General features: G+C 33.3%; 2 protein-coding genes across 3 annotated transcripts; one reads left to right on the forward strand and one right to left on the reverse strand.

The window, feature by feature from the left end:
• Positions 1 to 788: 788 nt before the first annotated feature.
• On the reverse strand, positions 789 to 3,533 carry LOC140977252 (30 kDa ribonucleoprotein, chloroplastic-like). Its single transcript, XM_073441925.1, has 5 exons — positions 3,073 to 3,533; positions 2,333 to 2,434; positions 1,841 to 2,227; positions 1,226 to 1,342; positions 789 to 1,083 (listed from the first exon to the last, which is right to left on the reverse strand). The coding sequence occupies exons 1-4, from the start codon at positions 3,439 to 3,441 to the stop codon at positions 1,271 to 1,273; spliced, it is 930 nt and encodes a 309-aa protein (XP_073298026.1). The 5' UTR covers positions 3,442 to 3,533; the 3' UTR covers positions 789 to 1,083; positions 1,226 to 1,270.
• A 9,161-nt stretch (positions 3,534 to 12,694) lies between these two features.
• Positions 12,695 to 19,726, forward strand: LOC140977253 (ethylene-insensitive protein 2.2-like). Of its 2 annotated transcripts, none has more exons than XM_073441926.1 (8): positions 12,695 to 12,852; positions 13,628 to 14,333; positions 14,842 to 14,928; positions 15,017 to 15,127; positions 15,211 to 15,423; positions 15,830 to 16,015; positions 16,098 to 18,707; positions 19,113 to 19,726. In XM_073441926.1, the coding sequence occupies exons 2-8, from the start codon at positions 14,085 to 14,087 to the stop codon at positions 19,467 to 19,469; spliced, it is 3,813 nt and encodes a 1,270-aa protein (XP_073298027.1). In that variant the 5' UTR covers positions 12,695 to 12,852; positions 13,628 to 14,084; the 3' UTR covers positions 19,470 to 19,726. The 2 variants fall into 2 exon arrangements, with proteins under 2 accessions (XP_073298027.1, XP_073298028.1); XM_073441927.1 differs by having other exon boundaries at positions 12,708 to 12,852; positions 13,638 to 14,333.
• Positions 19,727 to 24,797: the final 5,071 nt, after the last annotated feature.

The following is a 24,797-nucleotide window of genomic DNA, read 5'->3' on the forward strand; positions in this document are numbered from 1 at the left end:
CAGTCGGATCTCTTGTAAAAATATGGCTTCTTCAGGATCAAGATTTAGTTTTAGTCGACTCTGTTTTTAACAGTTTTGGGAGTCGATAGGCCTATTTCAGACACACAAATCAACGCTACGCTTAATTGTATGAGATTGAATGCATGCTAATTTATGTGGCTAACGTGAATGTTCCCTATCCGCAGCGCAAAAAGCACCAAGCCAAGAATTTTAAAATTAATTTCCCCGATATAGGTAGTTGTCATCAGATTCTGTCCGATTAAGCTGTAGACGAGATTTATTACCGCTTGTAGGTAACTCGTCGATATCAAACCAGAATGTTATCGAACAGACAGACACAAGTTTGCCCTTATTTTGTCCGAGTGGTTCATGATTTTGCCCAATTATTATTAGCATTCTAGAGAAAATGAGCCGTACATCAAATGCATGGCTTAATCAAACTTCCCTGGCTATTATAATTTTTAAATTTGAAAAAACAAATCAAATAATAATCAGTAGCTATTTTGAGGGATTATAAAAACTTCAAATATCATATTGCATAAAATCTAAAATTTTGTTTAAGCACCCCCTGCTCCAAGTCTCCAACCAAACTGGCTCGACAACAATTAAGGTTTATGTTCTCCACCTGAGAAGCAAATCCAATCCTAGTCAAGACTCATACGAGTGTTGCTTTTTCAAGCAAAGGATCATCTTTGCGTTTGCTACCCAAAGCAGATCCATCATATCCTTCCCTCCAAGGGCGAGGTTAGTCGACAGCGCCAAATGAGATTTGGTTTTTTTAGCAATAATGGAATAAAGCTTTACCTGCATATTGATTTCACAATCACAAAATCCTTGATAATGGTAAACCATAAAGACTAAATCTTATCCAAAATTGCAATTTCGCATGAAATGGTACACAGTGGACCAAATAGTCACATGCATACATTGCAAAAAACTTAATACACTTCAGGATCCTGTTAGACAGGAGACCCAAAATTTCAAGTTGCAACTTGAGTGCATACATATAAAGTTCTTGGGATTTATCGGCCATCAGCTCCAACAGGAAAGTAGCTGCAACCCTTGAGATTCCTCTGCTGAGATCTGTTATCCAATGAGAACTTATATTTAGTTAAGACGGATTAATAAATTTGGCATAAGAGTACAGACTACAAGTGTGACGGAAAAATATGATAAAATGTGATGGTTATGCTGGAAGAAAGTTCAAAATATCTTAGGTACATACCCAAATTTTACGTTTCCATAACAAGTACCATGAATGACTCCCTCCCTAAAATTGACGCCTTGGACGGGATTCACGGGATTCAGCAGCGCTAACTCGAATAGACCTGCCATTAAGGTCCTGTGCCAATAATTTTCAAGTAAGATAGTTAGTGTAAAAGAAACTGCTACACTTGCACCACATGATTAGCCCTAGCAAAAGGCCAAACCAGATTTCGAACCACTTTTAAGCACAGACAAATATACGACAGGAAATTGAATGAAAAATTGATGAAAACCAGATATGGAAAAAAATTGAGTAAATAATATATAATTTGATTATGTCAAGATAATAAAATATTAAAGGTATTCACCACAGACAATGTCTCCGTACCCGGATTTCTGTTGTATCAAATGTTTATCAAAATAATTGCTGGAAATTTTTTTTTGCCTGAAATAGAACCTAAAGTTGTTGAAAATTTTCAGTATCAAGCATAACGGATCAATTCTTGAAGTACATATAGTAAGCACGTATAAACAAAAACACACGGGTGCAACCACCATGTGCTTTAGGTGACATATGTTGAAGGAGATATGCACCAATGGCTGAGCCTTATCGTTCTCAGAACATAGTACTTACAGCTCCATCCAATGACTCGATGGCATTGTTGACCTCATCAGGAGAACTGAGAGTTACAAACCCAAAGCCCTTAGATCTACCACTTTCTCTGTCGTACACCACCCTGGCTTCCTTGACCTTTCCTTGCTCGCTAAACAGAGTCTCAAGTGCAAGATCATCTACTCCCCATGAAAGGTTACCCACATAAACTCTGTTGGCATCACCAGAACTCGTCCTTCCCCTAGGTCCCCCGGCTCCCCTAAACGAGGAATTTTCCCTAAAAGAGGAATTTGAATTTTCCCGATACGAGGAATTTTCCCTAAAAGAGGAATTTTCCCGAAAAGAGGAATTTTCCCTTTTAGCTGGTGGCGGCCCAGAATTTACCCTCAATGGTCTTCCCTGCAATTCCTGTGATATCATTTACTATGTCGCATTAATTCCAATGGCTTGAAATACAATTTTACTTCAAGACTATCATAAAGATTAAGTACGGTGCACTTTACAGAAGCTTACATATCCATTAAATTGTTGAACAGCAGCTTCAGCTTCTTCGATCCTAGACATGGTCACAAAGCCAAAGCCCCTACTTCTTCCCGAGAGCCTGTCGTAAATAACCTACAAATTTCACAAGTTAAATGAGTAAAATCTTTAGTATCGGTATATTAAAAAATTCTTCAGTATCCAATTTGTCTAATGAACTAAGGCATAGTTCACAGTAGCAAAGGGAAATGCAGATGTGTGAATTCTTGAGCCTAATCCATGTGTAATGCTTACATAGGCATGTCAAATTAAATAAACATAAATTATGAGTCATGAAAAAAATAAGTTCGTCAAAGTAAAGCTGGCATACAAAAAATAGTTTATAAGCACAAACAGGAGAAGGGGCGGGATTCAGCAAAAGTAGGCAACTAATGCATTTTGAGTTTTTGTACATAACTCACATCTTTAGAAAAAGTTCGAGTACTTTTTCAATCAGTTGCCCCAATTCCCCAAACGAAATTATGTGAAACAAATCTTGTACCACGATCCATTCACAACTTCCAATCACCCAAATTCCAAGATTAAAGCCATAATAGAAATCGATCCCAAAAATTTAACAAACACACGAAATTGAATGGGTTAGAAACTGGAAGTCTCAATTTAATAGATAAAAGAATAAAAATTTTAACTAGAAATAAACTATTTACAGCAAATAACGAGGTACAGTGCCACATCAATCAGTAATAACAGCGGCCAAGTAACAAAAGTACTACCTCAACCTCCTCGACATTTCCGGCCTGTTGGAACAAGCCAGCAAGAGCTGCGCTGTCAACATTAAAAGGCAAGTTCCCCACAAATAGCTTCAAGTCGGGCGACAAACTCCCCTCCCCCGGCCCAGAAAAGTCATCTTCATCAAGGTCCAAATCCGACGAAAACGCAACCTTTGTCAAGAATTTGGAAGTGGGAGTCGCATAATTAATGTTAACAACGCCACGGTTACTGGCGGAAAACGAACGATTTGACTTAGGCAGTGGTTTGAGAGTGAATATAGCGAAAGAAGATGGAGCGGCCGCGGCCGCGGCAGCGGAGTGGTGAGAAAGGGTTTGTGGGTTGAGGGAAAGGAAGTGGAGGGAGGCAGCCATAGTAGCGTAAAAGAAGATAAGGTTTCTCGCGTTCCCTTGGATAGGGTTTTGGATGGCGCGGCGAGAAGAGGAAATTGTGTGCGGTAGAATGAACGTGTCTATGGAAGGATATAAAGGTTTTAGGACTCAATCCGACCCGAACCGACGCAACCCGACCCATCCGAATTGACAACCTACGGATAAGCCAGCCAACTACTCCGATCTTTTTTAATTTTGCTTTTTGGAAGAAAAAAAAGCCCTAATAATTGAGTTTTTTTTTTTTTTTTTTTTTTTTTTGGGGGAAAAAAAAAAAGTAAAAAGAAAAAGCCCTAATAATTGAGTTTTTTTTTTTTGGAAAAAAAGAAAAAAGAAAAAGCCCTAATAATAATGAAGATAATAATTGGATTTTAAAAATTTTAGAAAGTAAACATGATAGTGATAAGTGAATACATCACTTTAATAAATAGATTTTTTATGACATTTTTTATTTAATTAAAATATAGTACTTTTATAATTTCAAAGTAGCATTGTTGGTGAAAACAAATTACTTTTATAATTTTAAAGGATGATGTTGGTATTTTAAAATTCACAATAATATCAGAACTTATAAGCTGTGTTTTGCTGAATTTATTAAAAACATCTTATAAAATATAGGAGTTTATAAGCTGGTTTTAAGAGCTTATAAGTTGTAATGCCCGAAAATTTGATTATTGTAATCTGATATGATTTGTTGATTAATTAATGTGATTATAGATGGAACGGATTAGACCGGGGAAGGCGGAAAGGAGAGTTGAATTATGTGTGAGGATTGAGCCTCGCGCATATGCGCGACTTGGATCCGCGCATGTGCGCGCGAGGGGCAGAGAACCTCACCCATATGCGCGAGGAGTGTACGCGCATATGCGCGAGTTGTGCGATGAATCAAGTGCAATTCCAGAGAACCTCGCGCATATGCGCCGCGCAGGGGCGCGCATATGCGCCAGGCGCTGTGCATGCTACGCGCCGAGACATAATGTCTCGCGCATATGCGCCGAGTGAAGTCGCGCATATGCGCGAGACGTGTTGCGTGAAAGGATAAGCCACCTAGCTCTAGACATGCAATATATATATCTATCAACGTGGCATTGTCGCTCATTTCCATCAGAAAGAATCGAGAAAAGCTTCTGGAGAAGTGTGAAAAATCCTTATGCCTTTATATTTCTATCCGTCCGTTAGATTTTGAATCCGACTTCGGTATTGTGTTCCTATCGACGTAGGCTCCAACTTGACGTAAGTTTTGTTACGTTCTGATATGTTTAGAAATTATGATATTGCCAGAATTGAATAGGATTCATATATGATGTTCTTGACATGTTAGACATCGTAGAATCGAAGTCAGATTGAGAAACAGATTGATCATGGAATTGTTATAATTTTTTAGAGTATATTGATTGATATTGGACATATTTGGATGATTGATTGGTTACAGATTGTATTGGATATTGGTTATGGATTGTAAATAATATCGGTTGAGATTGTATTGACGGGGATATCGAGATTGTTCCGTTATGCCGCTGATTTTGAATTAAATCCAGATTTATCAGATTCGATATTGATCTGAGTAGTATAGTAATATGGTATTATTTGATATTGTCATTACCAGACTGAGGGTTGACAGACTTTGAATTCCAGACAGGAACGTCATCAGAACTGCGATAAAAGAAAGGTATATGTCAATGTGGTATTGGGAGATCGACACAGTAGGATATACTTGTGTTTCCCTAAATCACATACTATTTGTTATTATTTGCATTGATTTGATTTGATATGCTTGTTCTATTGATGTATAGAGAGCAAGTGTTTAGACGAGTGATCTTGTGAGAGAAGTACCTGATAGTGGCGGGGTCGCCACGGGCACATTGCACTATGTCACAAGATAGTGTATTGACGATAGTGCCACAGTCTGTGACGGATAGGACAAGACACTGGATGTTTGGTTATATCGACGTGGATAGAATCGGAGTTTCTTCAATTACTGTTGGTGGATATAGGAATACCAACGTCTGAAAACCGAGATCTCTAGACTAGGATTGAGTCTAGTCTGAGCCGTGGAGTCACGAGTATGATTGATAGTTTGATATTAATTATGTTTCAGATTTTGATATATATCTGATATCTGCTTCATGCTTTATATTAATTATATGATTGCATGTTTCGTTGATTTATACTGGGATTTGTTCTCACCGGAGTTATCCGGCTGTTGTCGTGTTTGTATGTGTGCATGACAACAGGTGGGACAGGTTCAGGGTCGAGGAGATGAAGAGAGAGATCGTGATTAGAGTGGAGACTACGGACTTGATCTGAAATAGAGTTGAACACTTGATATTTAGTAGTTGAACCTTAGTTTGTAAATGATTGTATATAGTACAAAACTTGTACTTGACTTTTATACTGATATGTATAGTAGAGTGATTCCATTACGTTCCGCATTTGATATTATATTGAAAAAAAAATAATTTAGACCCTATTTATTATAATTGATTAATTAGTCCCAATAACGATTAAGAACATGATTAACGTCCGGGTCCCCACATAAGTTGTCATGTTTTATTTTAAAAATAAGTCAGTTAAAATATTTAGATATCTTATGTTAAACAAATTTAAAGTTTTGATGTGTTCTTCATTATAAGATTTTTTATTGTTAAAAATACTAAAAGGTATAGTATTTATTTAAAATTGTTTTAGAATTTTACCATAAATGTTAAAAATATATTAAAAAATAAATATATCTCATATTTTACTTTTGAACATTGATATTCTTTGGAAATTTATTGTTAAAAAATATTTAATATTTAATTAGTGGAATACATGGTATGTATTTATGGGAACATACAAGGCTATTAAAGAAGTAAAATGGTAAGACGATAATTTTTTAAAAAAAAATTAGGGTCACCCCAGTTCTCTTAAAAATAGCTTATAAACTGTCAAATAACTTATTATTTTGATGTTTATAAGTTGTTTGATCAAATTGTTGCAAACAAATTTAAAGAGTTTTTAACAAAAAAAAAAAAAACCAAACAAACAAACAAACATATTATGAGTAAACCGTTTTAAAAGTTTTTTGCTTTGATATAATATTTAATTTTTTCACATAAAATTTGTTGGATTAAGTATGCATCAGTGAAAGTAGTATTGAAGTTAATAACCTCCTGAAAAGTTATCGTGCGTCATGCTGCTGACGTTACGTCAATTGATCTAGTTGGCTAGTTAGGTCATAAAAGAGTGATGTCGGATCTTAATGAGTGATATTATTTTTACTCAGGACATGACATATGACAAAAAAAAAATAAGACTGATCTCCAAAATATATTTGATATTACCAGCAGATAGATATGCATTTTACCAAACTCATAAGTCTAACAGCTTCATCCATTAGCAATCAAGTAGGTGTACTCTGCACTGCCATAAATATAAGAAAATAAAGTTTCACTTTTGATAATTTTTTTTTTTTTTTTTTTTATAGTTTTTGGCATATTGTTAAGCATATGATTATAACAAAGTTTATCTAATACCCAAAAAATTTAATATATATGCACACATCGCGAGTCAAGTGAAAATAATTGTAAAAAAAATCAACGGATAATGATAATTAATGCATCACATAAATTATCTTCTAAACTGGGAAATTAATTAAGGATGAAAATATATTTTTCTCAAGCTTCTATAATATATTCGTTAAGATTGCTAAAATTACTAATTGGGATTGGGATTTATCTGCCGTCAAGTAATTGAAATTGGGCTTGAGCAGTTGAGCTGAGAGCACACTTGGACCCAGTAAAGGTGAATGAGGCCCATTAACCCATTTAATCGGAAGACCATACAAAATTTTTATTAGGACTGGAAATTTCTAGGAGTGGCTAGCTTAAAATTTAGATTTTTGTAATTGGCTNAAAATTAATTAATTAATTAAACAAGATTCCTCCGACTCATTATTAATTATAAAATACAAAAACTCATATCAAATCATTTCATGATCCAATTTTGTGAAATATATTTCCGACCCTATCAGACCCGACCGACCCATAAAAATGTATTATTTTTATACCAAAATATTATTTGTAAATCTAATTATGAACTGGGTAAACCTGTCTCATATATATAAGTGAGACTGTCTTACAAGAGAACTACTCATATAGTAGGTATTAAATGATACGATCTCACATATATTTATTCGTGAGACGAGTCAATATGATCTATACTTACAATATAAAGTAATATTTTTTACATAAAAAATAATATTTTTCATGAGTAAATCAGAAATTCGTCAAATAAAATTGAATTGTGAGAATGATGTTACACGTGAATTTTTTTGAATGCTTTGTTTGCCCAATATACGGATCTCGTTTTGCGTAGTGATAAGGTGCTTGACAAGTGTATAAATTAAAGTTTTTATTTATCTACATAGATTATTAGTAAATTTTAATTATATAGAAGAAAATTACCAATTTTAAGTATACAAAAAAAAAAAGTGAAATGAGATGCTTCTAAGCGGCGTGCTGTATGGATTAAGGATGATAATTAATCCGGAAAAATTAATCATAATTCGTGAAATAAGGTTGTAAGATCACGTGCTTTGGAAGATTAGATACAGTGAACCGACTTTCCTGACATAAATCAACGAGAAATATTATTTTAAAAACTCTTTTTTTTTTTTTTACGAAACCCCAAAAATCACAACCCAATATCTTAAGAAAAACTATTAAATATTATATTATCACAGAAATAAAAAAAACAATAACTAGAAAATTACTAAAGTTATATTAAGTAAGATGTAATTGCATAACACACTCCGAGTTTGAGTTTATGTTATATCTGAAATAATACTCTCATTACGTTGTTTTATCACATGACCAATTGATAATTGATCATTAGACATATTTTTACTTGAAATTCATATTATCAATTGAATATATTGTATTAAAGGTCTAAAACAAATGAAAACAATATTCTTATTACGTTGTTACAACATGACCAATTGATAATTGATCATTAGACATGTTTTTACTTTAAATTCATATTATCAATTGAATTTGTTGTATTAAAAGTCTAAAACAAATTAAAACAATATTCTTATTATGTTCTTTTACAACATGACCAATTGATGATTGATCATTAGACATGTTTTTACTTGAAATTTAGATTATCAATTGAATTTGTTGTATTAAAAGTATAAAACAAATGAAAAGTGTTACTCCAAATATAAAGTATAAAATGACCTTTATACATCAAATTGTCTCTAAGATAATTACCAAAATTACTTTCATAGAGATCATAAGGGGAAAAAAATTCATTTCTATCTTAAGCGGGATATGATCATATTATTCGAGAGGCTGAATACTCTATAGTCTTAAACGGAGAAAAAAAATTATAAAAGATCATTTTTGAATCATATTTCGCGTTCATTAATTTTAGAGTTGGTTTTTTAAAGACGGTCTCACGAATTTTTATTTATGAGACGAGTCAATTATGTTCTAAAAAACAGCTAGCGGTGGGTGGGCAGCCACTTAGGCGGCACCTAAAAGATTTTTCTTTTTTAGCTAAATGTATAATTCTTAGTGTTCATTTCCATAATTATCCAATATTTTATCTATTTTAAATTCAAATTTAAAAACAATGACATATTCTTCATCTTTATCTGATAAAAAGTAATGATTTTTTTAATATATATATATATATATATATGTACATATGCATTATATTTACGTACTCCAAAATGTGGATTTTACGACTACAAATCATAAAATGTACCAAAAAATTATTGCACAGGTTTTAATTTAATAAAAAAATGTGGTTAGATGGATTATTAGAAGGATTAGTGTTAATTATTTATGGATTTTGCACTGAGATCAGTTCGATGAATGTTGTGGGTTTTGCTTAGTCATCACCACATTGGCAGGTTAAATTGTAAGTATGCATTAAAATACGTGCCGTGATATGTTAAATTTATGGGTTGTGGTTTTTTTTTTTAAATTAGAAATATCTATTATAGATAAATTTGATGAAACAATGAAAATTACCTTAATATTATTACATTCACAGGAAAAAAATTACTAGATATAAATCTATAATCTATATTGAATTTTAATGTATCTATGTGCATTGTCTGCGTGTATATATAATATGTTATTTATATGCATTATTATATAATAAAACAATAGAAGAAAATTAGAAAGATTCGTTTAATCATATAATATATTGATTTTTAAAATCTCGTTTGATTCCAATATGCTTTCCAAGCTGTTCAGAGCCAACAAATTGATAAATTATTTTCAATCTTACATAAATTGAAGTAAACAATTATTAATACAAACGAATCAGTTTAGACTTCCAACTCGTTTAAAATATAATTACTCGTTTAAAATATAATAACAATTATTAAACTTAAGTTTGGGCATGCTTAATCATAAGACAAAAACTTATGTGAGACGGTCTCACGGATCGTATTTTGTGAGACATATATTTTATTTGGGTCATCCATGAAAAATATTAATTTTTATGTTAAGAGTATTATTTAGTATTATTTTTTATTGTGAATATCAGTATAGTTGACCCGTCTCACAGATAAAGATTCGTGAGACCGTCTCGTAAGATACCTACTCTAATCATAATGTGAATGGATATAGACATGCTCATTAACATTTCATTTCAAAAAGTTAAAATCTCTTCAATGGATTTTCATTACCGACTTCTAAATCGAATCAACATCTATATCTGATCGAAAAATATTAATGTCACTATATTTTCAGAGGTTGATGTCGCTAACATGTTTTCGATATTTACAATGTAATAATAATGAGTATGTAATAATATGAACGTAGAAGCATTTTATTTTCTTTATTTTATAACGACGTCACATTAATCTTCGATTCGTGATAATCTTCAATAATAATAACAAATTAAAGAGAGCCAAGTGTTTCTAGTAATTATATAATAACGTCGCATATCTTCGATTCGTGATAATCTTCAATAATAATCATGGGAACCAATTATTTCTAGGAATTATATAGAGTCGTTCTCACGGAAAAATATGCCAACGAATTTGACGCTTACTTTTATTGATGATCGTCTTTATTAAGTTGATGTTTCCAATTTATGGTGGAGAGTACGTAAACATTTGGTAAAAGTCAAACCATTTCCCACATCGACAATAATTTCTGAGTTAATTTTAATCCTTTGTCCAATTCAAATAAATTTTCTTGAACGGTACCCTCGTTATCACATGTACTTTGGTCAACCTACGTCACCATGACCAACCTCGAATCGCTACATACATAATATCATACAAATACGGGATGCAAAATAATGTATAAATATTATGAAATTTATATTTGTAAATAAGTAATTGTTTTAAAATATTTAGTTTAGTTAAGTTATTTCACAAAATTATCGAGACATATATATATATTATTAAGTGTGATATTCTTAGAGTAACTACATTAGAGCACACCAAAATATTACCATACTAAAAATCTCAACAAGTCATTTCATATTTTACATAGAAAAAAATATAAAAAAAAATTTCTTTTTAGATCGAAAAACTCTTCTAAATTGAAAATAATTCCTTGTTAATTGTTTAATCTTATTTGATAAAATTAAAAATAATAATAAAACATACAACTCCTGTGTATCTTTTACCAATATATATAAAGTTACCTTTTAAAGCTAATAAATTTCTAGAAAAATGCAAGAAAGTTGAGGATACTTTTGAGATTTTGAAAGAAGCTTTACAGACACATTAAAATAGTTAGCTAGCACAGAAGAGTCTGGAGAGATGAGTAACATTACTCATATTTGGAATAACAAATAGCTAAAGTTATATAATTTTGTCACTCCCCATGATTTGAAACTCGTACAATAAAGTTTCTATAAATTAATAATATTGGGATCATGATATTTTGTTAATTTAAAGAGATATTAATTACTCTATAAATTGACAAATTAGTATTTTAAAGATTGATTTTCATATTTAATGAAAGTTGATTTAATTACATTGATATCACTGTATATCACTAATGTCCACAACATGTTTCCTAGAGTGGGTCTCATGTCACGGATCTTAATCTGTGGGACGGGTCAACCCTATCCATATTCACAATAAAAAGTAATACTCTTAGCATAAAAAGTAATACTTTTTCATGGATGACCCAAATAAGATATCCGTATCACAAATACGACCCGTGAGACCGTCTCACACAAGTTTTTGCATGTTTCCTAAATTCATGTAAAAAATAAAGTATGTTGTAAAAATATATTTATAAAAACCAATAAATGATATTCATATTTTTTATAATAAATTTTTATTATATTAATTAATCAAAAAAAAATTATTATATATTGTCACTGGCATGTATGAGTTCAAAAAAAAAAAAAGAAGTCTCAAACTAAATTTAAATTTAAAGAAAAACAAAATAAAAATAGTTTTTGGATGCAATTATTTCGCGAAGAAGATGAATATATCGTGACCTTCGAGTTATTATACAATTTAAAATATTATAGTTGTAATGTTGTTATCATCTATAATTTTTTGATAAACAACAAACATTCTCATTTTTAATAGAATAATATTTTTCTTAATTGTACTAGTTATGTTTGTAATTATAAAGAATCATTAATTTATAGTATTGACAAGACCATAAATTTATTCAATATTTTTTTGAAAAATTACTATCTTATTAATTTATCGAAATTATTAAATTCACATATTTGTCCAATCGACACCGAGTCAAAATATTATTTTAAAAAGATTATTAATTTATGAGATATTTTACTAAATTTTTGTGTTAAAAATAGGTAGTTGGGATATATAAATTTAGAATAAGAATAATTTTTAGCCTAGTATTAAATTTTTAGCATTTTCTACTTACTATTTTTGACATATTTGTAAGAATCAAACACCTTTATATCTTAAGAAGGGAGATATAATATTTGTACGTAAGATTTATTTTAATTAAAGATACTTTATTTTTATTTTTTTGTTTTAACTTCCATAATTTTGTTGTTATCCTTCGAAATTTCTCATATTATGACAAATTCAAAATATAAAATAATCTATATTTGGGAGGTTTTGGAATTTCTAATATAATAATAAATTCAGATTATTAAAAAAATAAAATAAACTCAGAAAGTGGGAAGTCGGACCAAAACCTTATAATTCATCGTCACCGTTGATTTTCCCTTTCCCCACGGGTTTTATCTTCAACTCCTCTCTCTCACACACATAAGCACTAATATATACAATCAATACGTACACACAACTTTCTCTCTCTATCTCTATATCTGTGTTAATATCTGGTACGCTCAGTGTTTTTACTCTTTCGCTCAGTTCATTTTACCAGTAAACGCGTGGATTCTAGAAAGTCTGATCCCACCCTGAATCAAAGAGAAACGCGAAAGGTGGGAGATAAATCAAATTCTTTTACAAGACGTACATGTTTAGCTTTGTGTAATTAGCGATTATATTCTCTGTTCTTTATTTACGGATTTACAGATCGGCGGTTTTATTTTTTTACGGAATGTTTTTGTTTTCCGGCTGATGAAGGGTATCAGCTGTGTTTTGGGGATTTGGATTCTGTGTTTCTTTTTCGGAGAAATTAGGGTTTCGAATCTTCTGTTTTGTTTATCCCTTTTGGTGGTACAGTTGATGTTCTGTATTGTACGATTGTTATAAGTATGGTTTGAAGCATGGTATATTTATCATTATCTCTTGCTTTCAGTGTATGTGTCCGTGTCCGATTGCTATCGAGTAAATTTCGTTTGTTTTTTGTTTTTTTAACATTAGCTCCGACTGCGGATTTGCCATGGTTGGTCTCGGAGATATAAGCAGTTGAACTTTTGATTTTAGTTTTGGACATTTCTTCATATCGCTTACAAACGGGAATTTACTGGCGTTGTGGTCTTATGGAATTCCGCGTTAAATTTTCAAAGGGAAGCTTTTATTTCGCGTGACAAAATTGAGATCCTGATTTGTGCAACAACTTTGCCGAGATTCTGAAGTTCAAGAATTTTATTGATCAATGCGTCTTCTTAAATGGCATAAGTGCTAGTGACATGGATACTATTCTAATTTGTGTTGTTTGTGGCATCTGATATGTTGTGAGTTGACGCCAGGGTTTAGAGATTATTTGCTGTCCGATGTCATATTTATCATTGAAGTTGTTTCTTGAATTAGGAATGACCAGGCACAGTTATTACTAAGGAGAGGTTCAAGTTGTACGTTAACTGTTCTCACAACTCAGCAATGGAGATTAATCTGATCAAATTGAGTCTGTTCTGGCGGGAATATAAAATCAATTATGCATTATGATTAAGGTGATTTGGAACGAGTATTTCCAGTGTGTTGTGTCAACAATTGTCATGTAACAAGGATGGAATTCACCGGGAATGAATTCTAAACAAACTTCTAGACAGGTTCTCTTGACAAGGATGACATCTATTTCATTCTCCCTTGGTTGCCTCGAAAGAGTTGCTGATTAATTTCCTATCGGGCTATGTCAGTGGCATTCTTCATAAGTCAGGCGGCTTGTCATTGTTAAGCTTATTGATGCTTGTCACATCTTGCAGCTGCTTGAAATTGTCTACTTTCAGAGGATGACTCCGATGATCTAAAATTTTGACATATCAGAAAAATGGAAACTGAGAATTTGACCACTACTAGTCAGTCAACAATTCGTGAGCGGATGCTGGCTTCTGCTGGACCGTTACTTTGGATTGCTATCAGCTATGTAGACCCTGGAAAGTGGGCTGCTGCTGTAGAGGGAGGCGCTCGATTCGGACTTGATTTATCTTTACTCTTGCTTGTTATTAATTTTACTGCTATTTTGTATCAGTACCTATCTGCTTGTGTAGCAGTTGCCACTGGAAAAGATCTCGCCCAGGTTATTTTCCTTCAGCGGTTTAGTTTTCTTGAGATGCAATAAATTCTGGTTCGGCATAACTATATTAGAAATTGTGCTTGGTGCGATCGTTTGTAATCTTGGGTTAATTTGTTAAATGGTCGATGTTGACTGAGTCATCTTACCAAATCATTTTGGATTCTAAACATGTAAAATTCCCGTGATTGGCCGAGTGCATGTTTTAATATAGATTTTTATCCGACATATATTCATTAAGTCAAAGGATAATATTTGTGGCTAATCTGTTTACTGAGCCATGAGGAGGGTTGTTTTTTTCCTAATGCGCTCTGTCCGAGCTATCTACGCCCTATGATAGTTTCTTGGCATTGAAAGATTGTTGGTTTCACTTCTACGAAACTCTTTTCTATTGCTTCCTTTAAATTCGTTATTCTATTCATTTTGGTCTTTTACTCTGTAAATGCGAAAGCACTTTTTTTTTAATATTTATTTGGTTCTGAAAAATGTACGAACTCATATTGGTATTGAATAGGTTTTCAATGAGGAATATGATGATATGACATGCATACTCTTAGGAGTTCTAGCGGAGATCTCAATGATAGCTTTGGATCTCACTATGGTAATTTCATTCTTTCAAAAAGTGTTTGAAGTTCAATTTTATTTAACTGGCTACCCATTGTCATTTCATGAATATTTTTTTCTAATAGGTCCTGGGCACTGCTTATGGCCTCAATGCCGTCTTTGGAATTGACATATTTAATTGTGTTTTTTTGACTGGCTTTGATGCTATTTTATTTCCGCTTCTCTCCAGCCTCTTTGTAAGTAATACTTTTCCATTATGTTGCATTTCTATATTTTTAAGATGGATGAAATATAATTGTTTTTCATCTTATGTTACTAGGAGAATCCCAAGGCGAAGTTCTTATCCATATGCTTGGCAAGCTTTATATTAGTATCTTGTATTTTTGGATTGCTCATAAGTCAACCAGAAAGTTCATTTCCTATGTGTGGGATGCTTACAAAGCTGAATGGGGAAAGTGCATATGCATTGATGAGTCTCCTTGGGGCAAATGTTATGCCTTACAATTTTTACCTTCACTCTTCTGCTGTAAAGGTCTCTCTCTCTCTCTCTCTCTCTCTCTCTCATGTACACATGTGCACTGTAAGTGTGTGTGCTGTGTTCATTTATCATCAGATTGTTTGTGCCTTCTTACGGTGCATAGTTAATAATAGAAGGCATGAATTTCAATGCTGTACTGTCAAGTGTGAGACAACAAAATGTAGAAACCTTGATTGTTAGCAGTTTCAGTTGTGCTGATCTGTCCTTGATATTAATTTGTCATTATTTTGGTTCTGCATTTTAGACCTTTTGATTTGAATATACATCGATCTCTGAGTAATCTTCCAGTGTTTACCTGCCATACTCTTTTTGCACAGCATTATTTCTCATATTCTCTGATATTACTTTATGTTATTTTGTCTTGAAAGACAATTAAACTTTCCGCACCATGTTTTTGCAGTTAACTCAAGGGAAACTGAATCTTTCTAAAGGGACCTTGTGTCATGACCATTTTTTTGCCATAATCTGTATCTTTAGTGGCATTTTCCTGCTGAACTATATGCTTATGAATTTGGCGGCTAACGTGTTATACAGTACTGGGCCACTTTTGCTTACCTTACAGGATGCGTTGTCTTTGCTGGATCAGGTTAGTGTTGGATGCAGAATATTCAATTGGCTAAGATTTAGGTGCAATTCCTTTTGTTCACCAAAAGTTACATATGATGCAGGTGTCTAGGAACTCAGTGGCTTCAGTTGGTCTGATATTTATCATGTTTTGCTCTAGTCAGCTAATAGCATTAAGATGGTATCTTGGAAGACAAATGATTATCCAAGATTTGTTTAAAACCGATATTCCTGGCTGGCTTCATCGGGCTACTATCCGAATAATTGCTATAATTCCAGCCCTCTACTGTGTGTGGAATACAGGAGCCGAAGGAATATTTCAACTCCTGATCTTTACACAGGTTTTAGTTGGTCTTTTACTTCCTTCTTCTGCCATCCCCCTATTCCGCATTGCTTCATCAAAATCAATAATGGGTGCATACAAAATTCCTATGCTGGTGGAATTCTCCACATTAATCTCATTTGTTGGTATACTGGGGATTCATATTGTCTTTGTCGTAGAGATGATATTTGGCAGTAGTGACTGGGTTAGTAGTTTGAAATGGAACATTGGAAATAGTGTGCCTATTCCTTATCTTATCCTTCTGGTTGGTGCCTTATTGTCCCTCTGCTTGATGCTTTGGCTGGGTACTACACCATTGAAATCTACAAACTCTGCGGCAGATGCTCAGGCATTGATCTGGGACATAAGAACTGCTGCGCCTGAGCCATGTGCAGATGGAGACCAAGCTGAAAGTCGTGCATCCCAGCATCATTTAGACAGTGCCACAGAACAGCAGGAGCCTGAATTGCCATTTGATAAATCCTTTAAAGACAATCAAAATGTCATGGTCTCAAGTGCTGATCTCAAATTGCCTGAAACACTTACGGATACAGCAACTAATCTTTGTTTGAATACCGTTCAGGAGATAAAATCTGAAGTGGAAACCCCTGCTTCAGGATTTTCTGAGACATCTGAAATCATCGGAGATGGGCCGCATAATGAGGTTCTTGAAAGCAAACCACTAGTTGGTAGCTCGTCGAGCGCTGAGCCAGACTATTTGGTGGTGAAGACATCGCCAAATGAGGAGTACTTGCCTCAGGAAAAGAGTGATGAGGTTGACCCTTGGGAGCCAGAAGAGTCGACTAAAGATGTTCCTGATGGTAGCCTGTCTTTGGTATCCGACGGTCCAGGATCATTCAGAAGTTTTAGTGGGAAAAGTGACGAGATAGGGAGTGGGGCTGGAAGTCTTTCAAGATTAGCAGGACTTGGCCGTGCTGCCAGATGTCAGTTAACTACAACTCTTAATGAATTCTGGTTACAGCTTTTTGATTTTCATGGGCAAACAACCCAGGAAGCGAAGTCTAAGAAACTGGATGTTTTACTGGGGACTGATTCGAAGGTAGATATAAAATCATCACTTGCGCCCGTTAAATCTGGTAGCACGTGTAAGGATTCTGCTGGATATATACCATCTGTTAGTGGAAGAGGATCTGATTCTCTTAGAACTTCTACTTTTTACAATTCTCCAAAACAACAGCTTGCCCAGAGTGTTATTGGATCACCTCTTGGGGCTCACAAGGGTTCGTCAATGTGGTCTCCCAGTCCGCAGGTTTTAGATGCATACGTTCGAAATTCCAGCCACAATGTGCTGGACTCTGGTGAGAGGCGCTATCATAGTGTTCATGTTCCAGCAGCATCTGATGGCTACAACCAACAGCCAGCCACTGTTCATGGTTATGATTTAGCTTGGCATCTGGGTCGAACGGCTATGGATAAAGGTTCTGATTATCAAGTTGATCAATTGGAATCATTAAAGCAAAAGTCCACTCTGCCAGTCAAATCAAATTCAAAGGAGTTGTTTGCTCGGGCATTGGGGCAGAAGCCACAGAATGGGTTGAGCACTCTCACCCCTCCTGGTTTTCACAATGTTCATGTTTCTCGAAACAATTCGTTGAATATTGAAAGGCCATTTCACGAGCTTTCTGCACCCGAACATATGGATTTTGCAAACAACCCGGCCGACTTGAAGAAATTTCACAGCTTACCGGACATATCGGGGCTTTATGTCCCTCACCGAGATTCTTCTCTGACTGGTAACCATGATAATTTCGCTGGATATGGGCGGTCCATTAGCCGCTTAGCACGTGAACAAACCTATCAGAGTGCTTCTTCATGGGCTGGTGCTTCTTTAGGATTTAGTGAGCTCTCTCCTTCGAAGGTATGCAGAGATGCGTTTTCGCTGCAGTTCAGTTCTGGTTTGGGTGCTAATTCCCTGTGGTCTAAGCAGCCCTATGAACGATTTGGTGTTGCTGATAAACCCCTGTCAAGTTCACAAGAAACCGCATCGATTGTGGAGTTTGAAGCCAAGCTTCTACAGTCTTTCAGAAGTTGCATCATGAAACTTCTGAAGCTGGAAGGATTTGACTGGTTGTTCAGACAAAATGATGGGACTGATGAGGACCTTATAGATCGGGTAGCTGCCCGGGAGAGAGTATTATGTGAAGTTGAAGCAAGGGCCATAGACAGAAAGCTTGGTTCTGCTATGAAAAATGATGATGCAGACCATTCAAAATTAATGTCCGTTCCAAATTGCGGTGAGGGGTGTGTATGGAGAGCTGATATTGTTGTAAGCTTTGGTGTTTGGTGCATTCACAGGATTCTTGAACTTTCCCTCATGGAGAGACGGCCAGAACTCTGGGGTAAATACACTTATGTACTTAACCGTCTTCAGGTAGACATCCTTTTCTTTTCGCGATGTTTGAACCATATATTTTTCTGAATTTCACTCTTAAATATCATTATATAGGAAATTAGGAATTGAACTACCATTTTACCGTTTTGTTGTTTTCTTCGTTCTGTTTTTTGTACCAGGAATATTAAATTCTGATCCCCCTGCCGCCTGCGGGCTGATACACCCCCTCAACGTAAAATGTTTTCAAATTTCAGGTTTTTTCGAAAATTATAATTTTTTGCACACCGCAAAATACATCTGACCCATTTTCTCCCAACACTCCCGTGTGATTAAAATCATGGATCCACCCTCGCATCAGGCTATAATTTTTGGCTCGTGTTCTCACATGTGACTCAATCTTTGGTTCTTTGTGATATTTAATATCATGACCATATGTACATGCAGGGGATAATTGATCTGGCTTTTGCAAAGCCTCGTTCGCCACCAGTTCCGTGCTTCTGCCTCGAGATTCCACCTGGATATGAAAGAAAGTCCAGCTCTCCTATTTCAAATGGTAGCTTGCCCCCACCTTCTAAAATGGCTCGTGGCAAATTCACAACTGCAGCTATGCTATTAGACATGATCAAGGATGTTGAAATGGCCATATCTTGTCGAAAGGGACGAACAGGCACTGCAGCAGGCGACGTAGCTTTTCCTAAAGGAAAAGAGAATCTAGCATCGGTACTGAAAAGGTATAAACGCCGTTTGTCGAATAAACCAGTTGGATCCCAGGAAACGGGGCATGCATCCCGAAAGTTGTAGCATTAAATGCTTAAATTTGTTTCTTGATTTTGGACTGTACGTACTCTCGTGTATTATATATCGACTCAGTTGTTCTTGTAGTTTCCTTGTATTTTATTACCTATGGATAGGATAAATTTGTACTAGATGCAACACATTAGCTAAAGGAAATGGATATAAGAACAGTTGAAATATGGTGGTTGCAAATGGATTCTTGCTCTTGTAAAATTTTGCCAGGTCTGATGCCATTAGTGAACATTCAAGTTCTTCTCGTTTTATGGCCTTTTAGTCCTTTGAACAGCTGATAAACCAAGTCCTGGAACTGTCAACTTTTCGTTGCAGATCTTAACATGTAAATATGCTCACAGAAATAAAATTGATCTTTGCTCCAAGGTTTTAAATTATGGAGTGAATTAACTGTAACATAATGATGGTAAAACATTGAAGTTTTGGTATATGATATTCTTGCTCAATTGAAAGAAACACCAACGGGAAGGGAGACAGAGACGAAGTTCGATGTATTTTGTTTAATCATCTCGTCAAATCACCAGTCCTTCTGCCTGTGGTCTTCTGGATATCTTTCCACAACAATTACGACAAGCAATTCTAATTTTTCAAATCACTAGACTAATGCCATGAGTCCTCTAGCTTGTTTTTTTTCTCCAGTTTTATCTGGTATGCGTTATTTGTAAGCTACTGCACATAATCGGGCTTTACACAGTGCACACTCAGATTATAATGGTTGTTATTCTTATTATAATGAAATAAAAAAAAAATATTGGAGTTGGGTGTGTGCCCAGTCCATGTATGCTTTTTTGTAATTACATTATTTCATATTTTCTCCACCTTAAATATTATGGTTGTGTTTATTTTTTATGATAAGGATATGATTATACCAATAATCCTATGTTTATTGGCAAAAACTTGTGTGAGACGGTCTCACGAGTCGTATTTTGTGAGACGGATCTCTTATTTGGGTCATCCATGAAAAAATATTACTTTTTATTGTGAATATCGGTAGAGTTGACCCGTCTCACAGATAAAGATTCGTGAAACTGTCTCATAAGAAACGTACTCATGTTTATTTATTTATTTTTTATATGATTTGTACTAACTCATAAAGCTCATTCATACTTACTTAATTTAGACTTTAAAATTTTATGATTTATCACATATAAAAGATGTGATAAACTAATATTCTTTCCAAGAAAAAAAAACCCTTTATTTCTAAAAAATAATGTATGAAAACTCGTTTAAAAACATTATAAACCATGAATGAAAAATCAAATAATTTAAAATACATGTCGTTTGATGAATCATATATTTCATTATTCATGGAACAAAATATTTTTACTCAATTTATTAATATTTAATTTTCAAAAATAAATAATATTATACCCAATAATTTTGGTGAATAAAAAGAACTGACATGTGATTTGATAATAGTTTACATTGTTAAAAAAAATCACAATCTAAACTTTACAATACAAACCAAAAATAAGATTATTTATCATGATGATGAAATTACAACTCGTCATATGATCAAAATTCAATTTCAAAATTGATAAATTAAAGCAAACATATTATTACTTGCATATTATTATTCCACATCTTATAAAATTATTTTAATAATTTTTAACCTCGTAAAATCTTATCTCACGAAATGAACGCAACCTAAATGATCTAATCAAAGAATCCATCTCCACCCAAAATAGTCACTGGGCACTGACATCATATCGTTTGTCCATTCATATGAAATTTACCATTGAAACCTAACTTATCGTTTGTCTCACCTATTCTCCAAACAACAATTTCTTTGAACATTTATTTGTTGAATAGAAATATTGTGAGAAAAGTTCGCAAATTTTTATTCGTAAGATAGTGAAATTTATTCATATTTATAATAAAAATAATATTTTTTAATGAATGATCAAAACAAAATATCAGTATCATAAAATTGACTCGTGAGACCGTCACACATGAGTTTTTGTGTTATCTATTTAGCTAATGGAATCAGCAAATCCAATAAATTGGGATTCTTTTGTAAAAGAATTACCCCAGCTAAATATTATGATCAATTAATAAACTATTATTCTCCAGATAAATTAAAATTATGTACCCTATCAAATTTATTGTTCTGAACCTAAGAATTGCTCAACTCGAGTTCCTCCAGAATCACAACATGAGTTGATGAACGGCTCAAAAGCATTATCCACCAAACCTTACTTACATCCAACGGTCAAGATTTCCCTACATCACCATAGCGTCGATGTTCTAGATAAGTACCTTGTGAGTGGCGTCATCATGGAAATATTATGAAGCACACACTTTTGTCTATGTGCATCATAAATGGTGTAAATTTAGAATATATTTTTATATAATAAATAATATTTATATATTTTTATTTTTATTTAGCTTGATCGGATAGTTTCTCTACTTGAAATATTATTATTTTTTCGTTTTTTTGGTTGTTTTAGGATCGCTAATAAGTGCTGAGAAACTAAGACAAAGTTACTGAACAAGCTTACTAGAAAATGAAAAATGTGAAATTGAAGCGTAAATATTATGAATAAACTAATAGATATCTTTGTTATATTATCGATAATTAGTACATTTAAATAATTATATTATATTTGATCCTTTCAAATAAATCGACACCTATATATTTCTTTGTTGTGTGAGACGGTCTCACGGGTCGTATTTTGTGAGACGAATATCTTATTTGGGTTATCAATGAAAAAACATTAATTTTTATGCTAAAAGTATTATTTTTTTATTGTGAATATCGGTAGGGTTGACCCGTCTCACAGATCAAGATTCGTGAGACCGTCTTACAAGAGAATTGCACTTCTTTGTTTAACAAGAATTGTCGCGGAAATCATATTTATCTCTGAGTGGTATTTGGAGACATCTGGTAAAATACAAACGATGCATCGAAGATTCATGTAATATAATTCCAAGATTCATGTGATACAGTTGCGAAAAAGGTTCGATTTCTACCAAACTTTAATTTGGACAAGAAAGGATAAGGTTTGGTGGCAAGTATCGTTTCAGCCACCCTAAAGGACATACTTCACCAACGCATTTAATTGAAACGATATGTATAATCTTTATATAGGAAAAAATCAACATCATAATAACTTTTGTCATATTTAATATTATATTATTAGGTGTGTAATAATTGTTTTTATTTACCATAACAATTGAATTGGTATTCTTGATTTGATATCAATCGTAAGATTGATCATTTCACATTGATTACACAAAGGGAAGCGAAACGTGATAATTGAGCTACAATGCGATTTAAAATATTTGAGTTGTAGTGTTACCATCAACTATAATTTTTGGTGGACAAAGTTTTTTGTGAAAAATACTTGTGTTACTTCATATTTAACTCAACGAAATATTTATAGACTTTGATTTCTAATCATATCAATAGTCATTCACTAATTAGAATTCATAATCGTAATCCCATTAAGATTTATATTTTCATTAATTAATTACGTCGATGTACCGATTGTAAAATCTTGTTCTTGTAATGAAAATTGAAAATTTTGAAGATCAACATTTCACTGATATATTTTTGTCAGCTGCCAATTTTGTGAACTCCTTCACCAAAACATACAGTTCTACTCTCCTCATTTAGTTAGCAGTTACTCCAACTTCCACATATTCCATAATATGAAATTCACTTATAAACTCCTTTATAATCAATCTATTTGATCTCCATCAAACTAGAGACACCAAATTCAACCCCTTGAACATGACTATCTCAACGGGAATATGGAATCCGATACTTGTGTGAACCTCAATGGTTCAAGGGTACAACTAACCGTGAGTTACAACTTCATGTGATTCAGAATAATATTTATTCTTAACCTTAATTAGCCCAATTGTTCTCATCAACCCCTTAACCAAGAATGTCAGAACTGAAGTCTGATTGCACTCATCAGATCATGGTAAGAGTGTCTAATAACATCACTATATGATCTTCTAGATATCACTGATAGTGTCTACAAGAACCTTAAGTTAAGGTTAACGTACATTACGGTCCTTTCATATCATATATCTCGATCAAATATGTAATTATTGGTATATCGAGAGTTGTATATGAATTTGATAACGATGCGATGTACTTTTGAATAATAACAGTGATATGGTATGTGCAACTAATGAAAAACCTTTCCAAAATGCACACGTTTTACTTATGCTAGAGATTCTTTGCACTATTAATTCATCAGATCATATATGATATCTTTGTCCGCAAACAAACGGTGAGTCACCGACTACAATGTATTGGTTCCTACATATTTCAGAACTATACTCAACTTCGTCACCTGATGACCCTCAATAGAGTTGGTAGACGGATCAAAGGACTAATGATGTACAACTATAACAACATATTATTTTACTCGATAAGTGATAATTATTTAGACAGTCCTATGGATGGTTGTTCAGTGCATGATCAATTGATCACCCATCTGTAATAATAGACATATCTATGCTCTTATCAATGAAACATGATATTTAAATCACATATGTTAGTATCAAGCTCAAACAACCTTCATCCTTATTTAGACGGTTTATTCGACTTAGAACCTGTTTCTTAATGAGTTTCACGATATTAAGTTGAGAGACATACGTCATAGTACTATTTACATATTCAAGGACTTTATCTATACAACTTGCATGAATATACAGATAAAGTAAATGTCATAATTAGATAAAACCATAAAAAAATTACTAATTTAAACATTGTTTCTACATAATAAGTAATAAAGTCCAAGTCAAAATTTGACTCATTTAACACTTACTTTTAACATGAGAAACATTTCTTATTTATTTAATTCAGAATAGTTAGATAATGGACATAGTAGATCATGCATAACTATATATTATAGAAATTATCGATGTAAGTAATTTTTTAGCAGCATAGTATCGAAAAGCCCGCATATTCCCCAAAAGTTCTTACTTTGACGTTACGTTGGTCTTTTAACAAATGGTGAATAGACAAAATGATCGAACCTAGGACAAACTTTCTATAAAATGCTGAATTTCCCAGGAAAAAAAATGGGTTTTCAATATACTTTTATCTATTTTTTTCATTAAAAATGGCTCCAATCATAAGGTTAAACAGATTAAAAGGAGAAAATTCAAATTTTTTATATATAAAAAAATAGAATCGACTGGGAGGGTTTGAAAACAGAGTTTAGTGCGTGTGTTTCTTTTTTGAAAAGTCGGACTGTCCCATGTATATTTCAATTTTCAACACCACACCAATTATTTTTAGAGAATTTAAAATATAATATTTTGTGAAATAAAATTTTAAATATTCATAGTTTGATCATA

This window comes from Primulina huaijiensis, chromosome 5 (genome assembly GCF_012295235.1).
Source record: "Primulina huaijiensis isolate GDHJ02 chromosome 5, ASM1229523v2, whole genome shotgun sequence".
Taxonomy (NCBI): Eukaryota; Viridiplantae; Streptophyta; class Magnoliopsida; order Lamiales; family Gesneriaceae; genus Primulina; species Primulina huaijiensis.

What these genes read in the sequence shown, in the direction of transcription:
- LOC140977252 (XM_073441925.1), bottom strand. Translation starts at nt 3,441, where the DNA reads ATGGCTGCCTCCCTCCACTTCCTTTCCCTCAACCCACAAACCCTTTCT. An exon ending in GAAATGTCGAGGAGGTTGAG is followed by an intron (nt 2,435 to 3,072) that starts GTAGTACTTTTG and finishes TGAAATTTGTAG; the next exon opens with GTTATTTACGACAGGCTCTC. An exon ending in TCGAGTCATTGGATGGAGCT is followed by an intron (nt 1,343 to 1,840) that starts GTAAGTACTATG and finishes TTATTGGCACAG; the next exon opens with GACCTTAATGGCAGGTCTAT.
- LOC140977253 (XM_073441926.1), top strand. Translation starts at nt 14,085, where the DNA reads ATGGAAACTGAGAATTTGACCACTACTAGTCAGTCAACAATTCGTGAG. An exon ending in TAGCTTTGGATCTCACTATG is followed by an intron (nt 14,929 to 15,016) that starts GTAATTTCATTC and finishes TTTTTCTAATAG; the next exon opens with GTCCTGGGCACTGCTTATGG. An exon ending in CGTTGTCTTTGCTGGATCAG is followed by an intron (nt 16,016 to 16,097) that starts GTTAGTGTTGGA and finishes CATATGATGCAG; the next exon opens with GTGTCTAGGAACTCAGTGGC.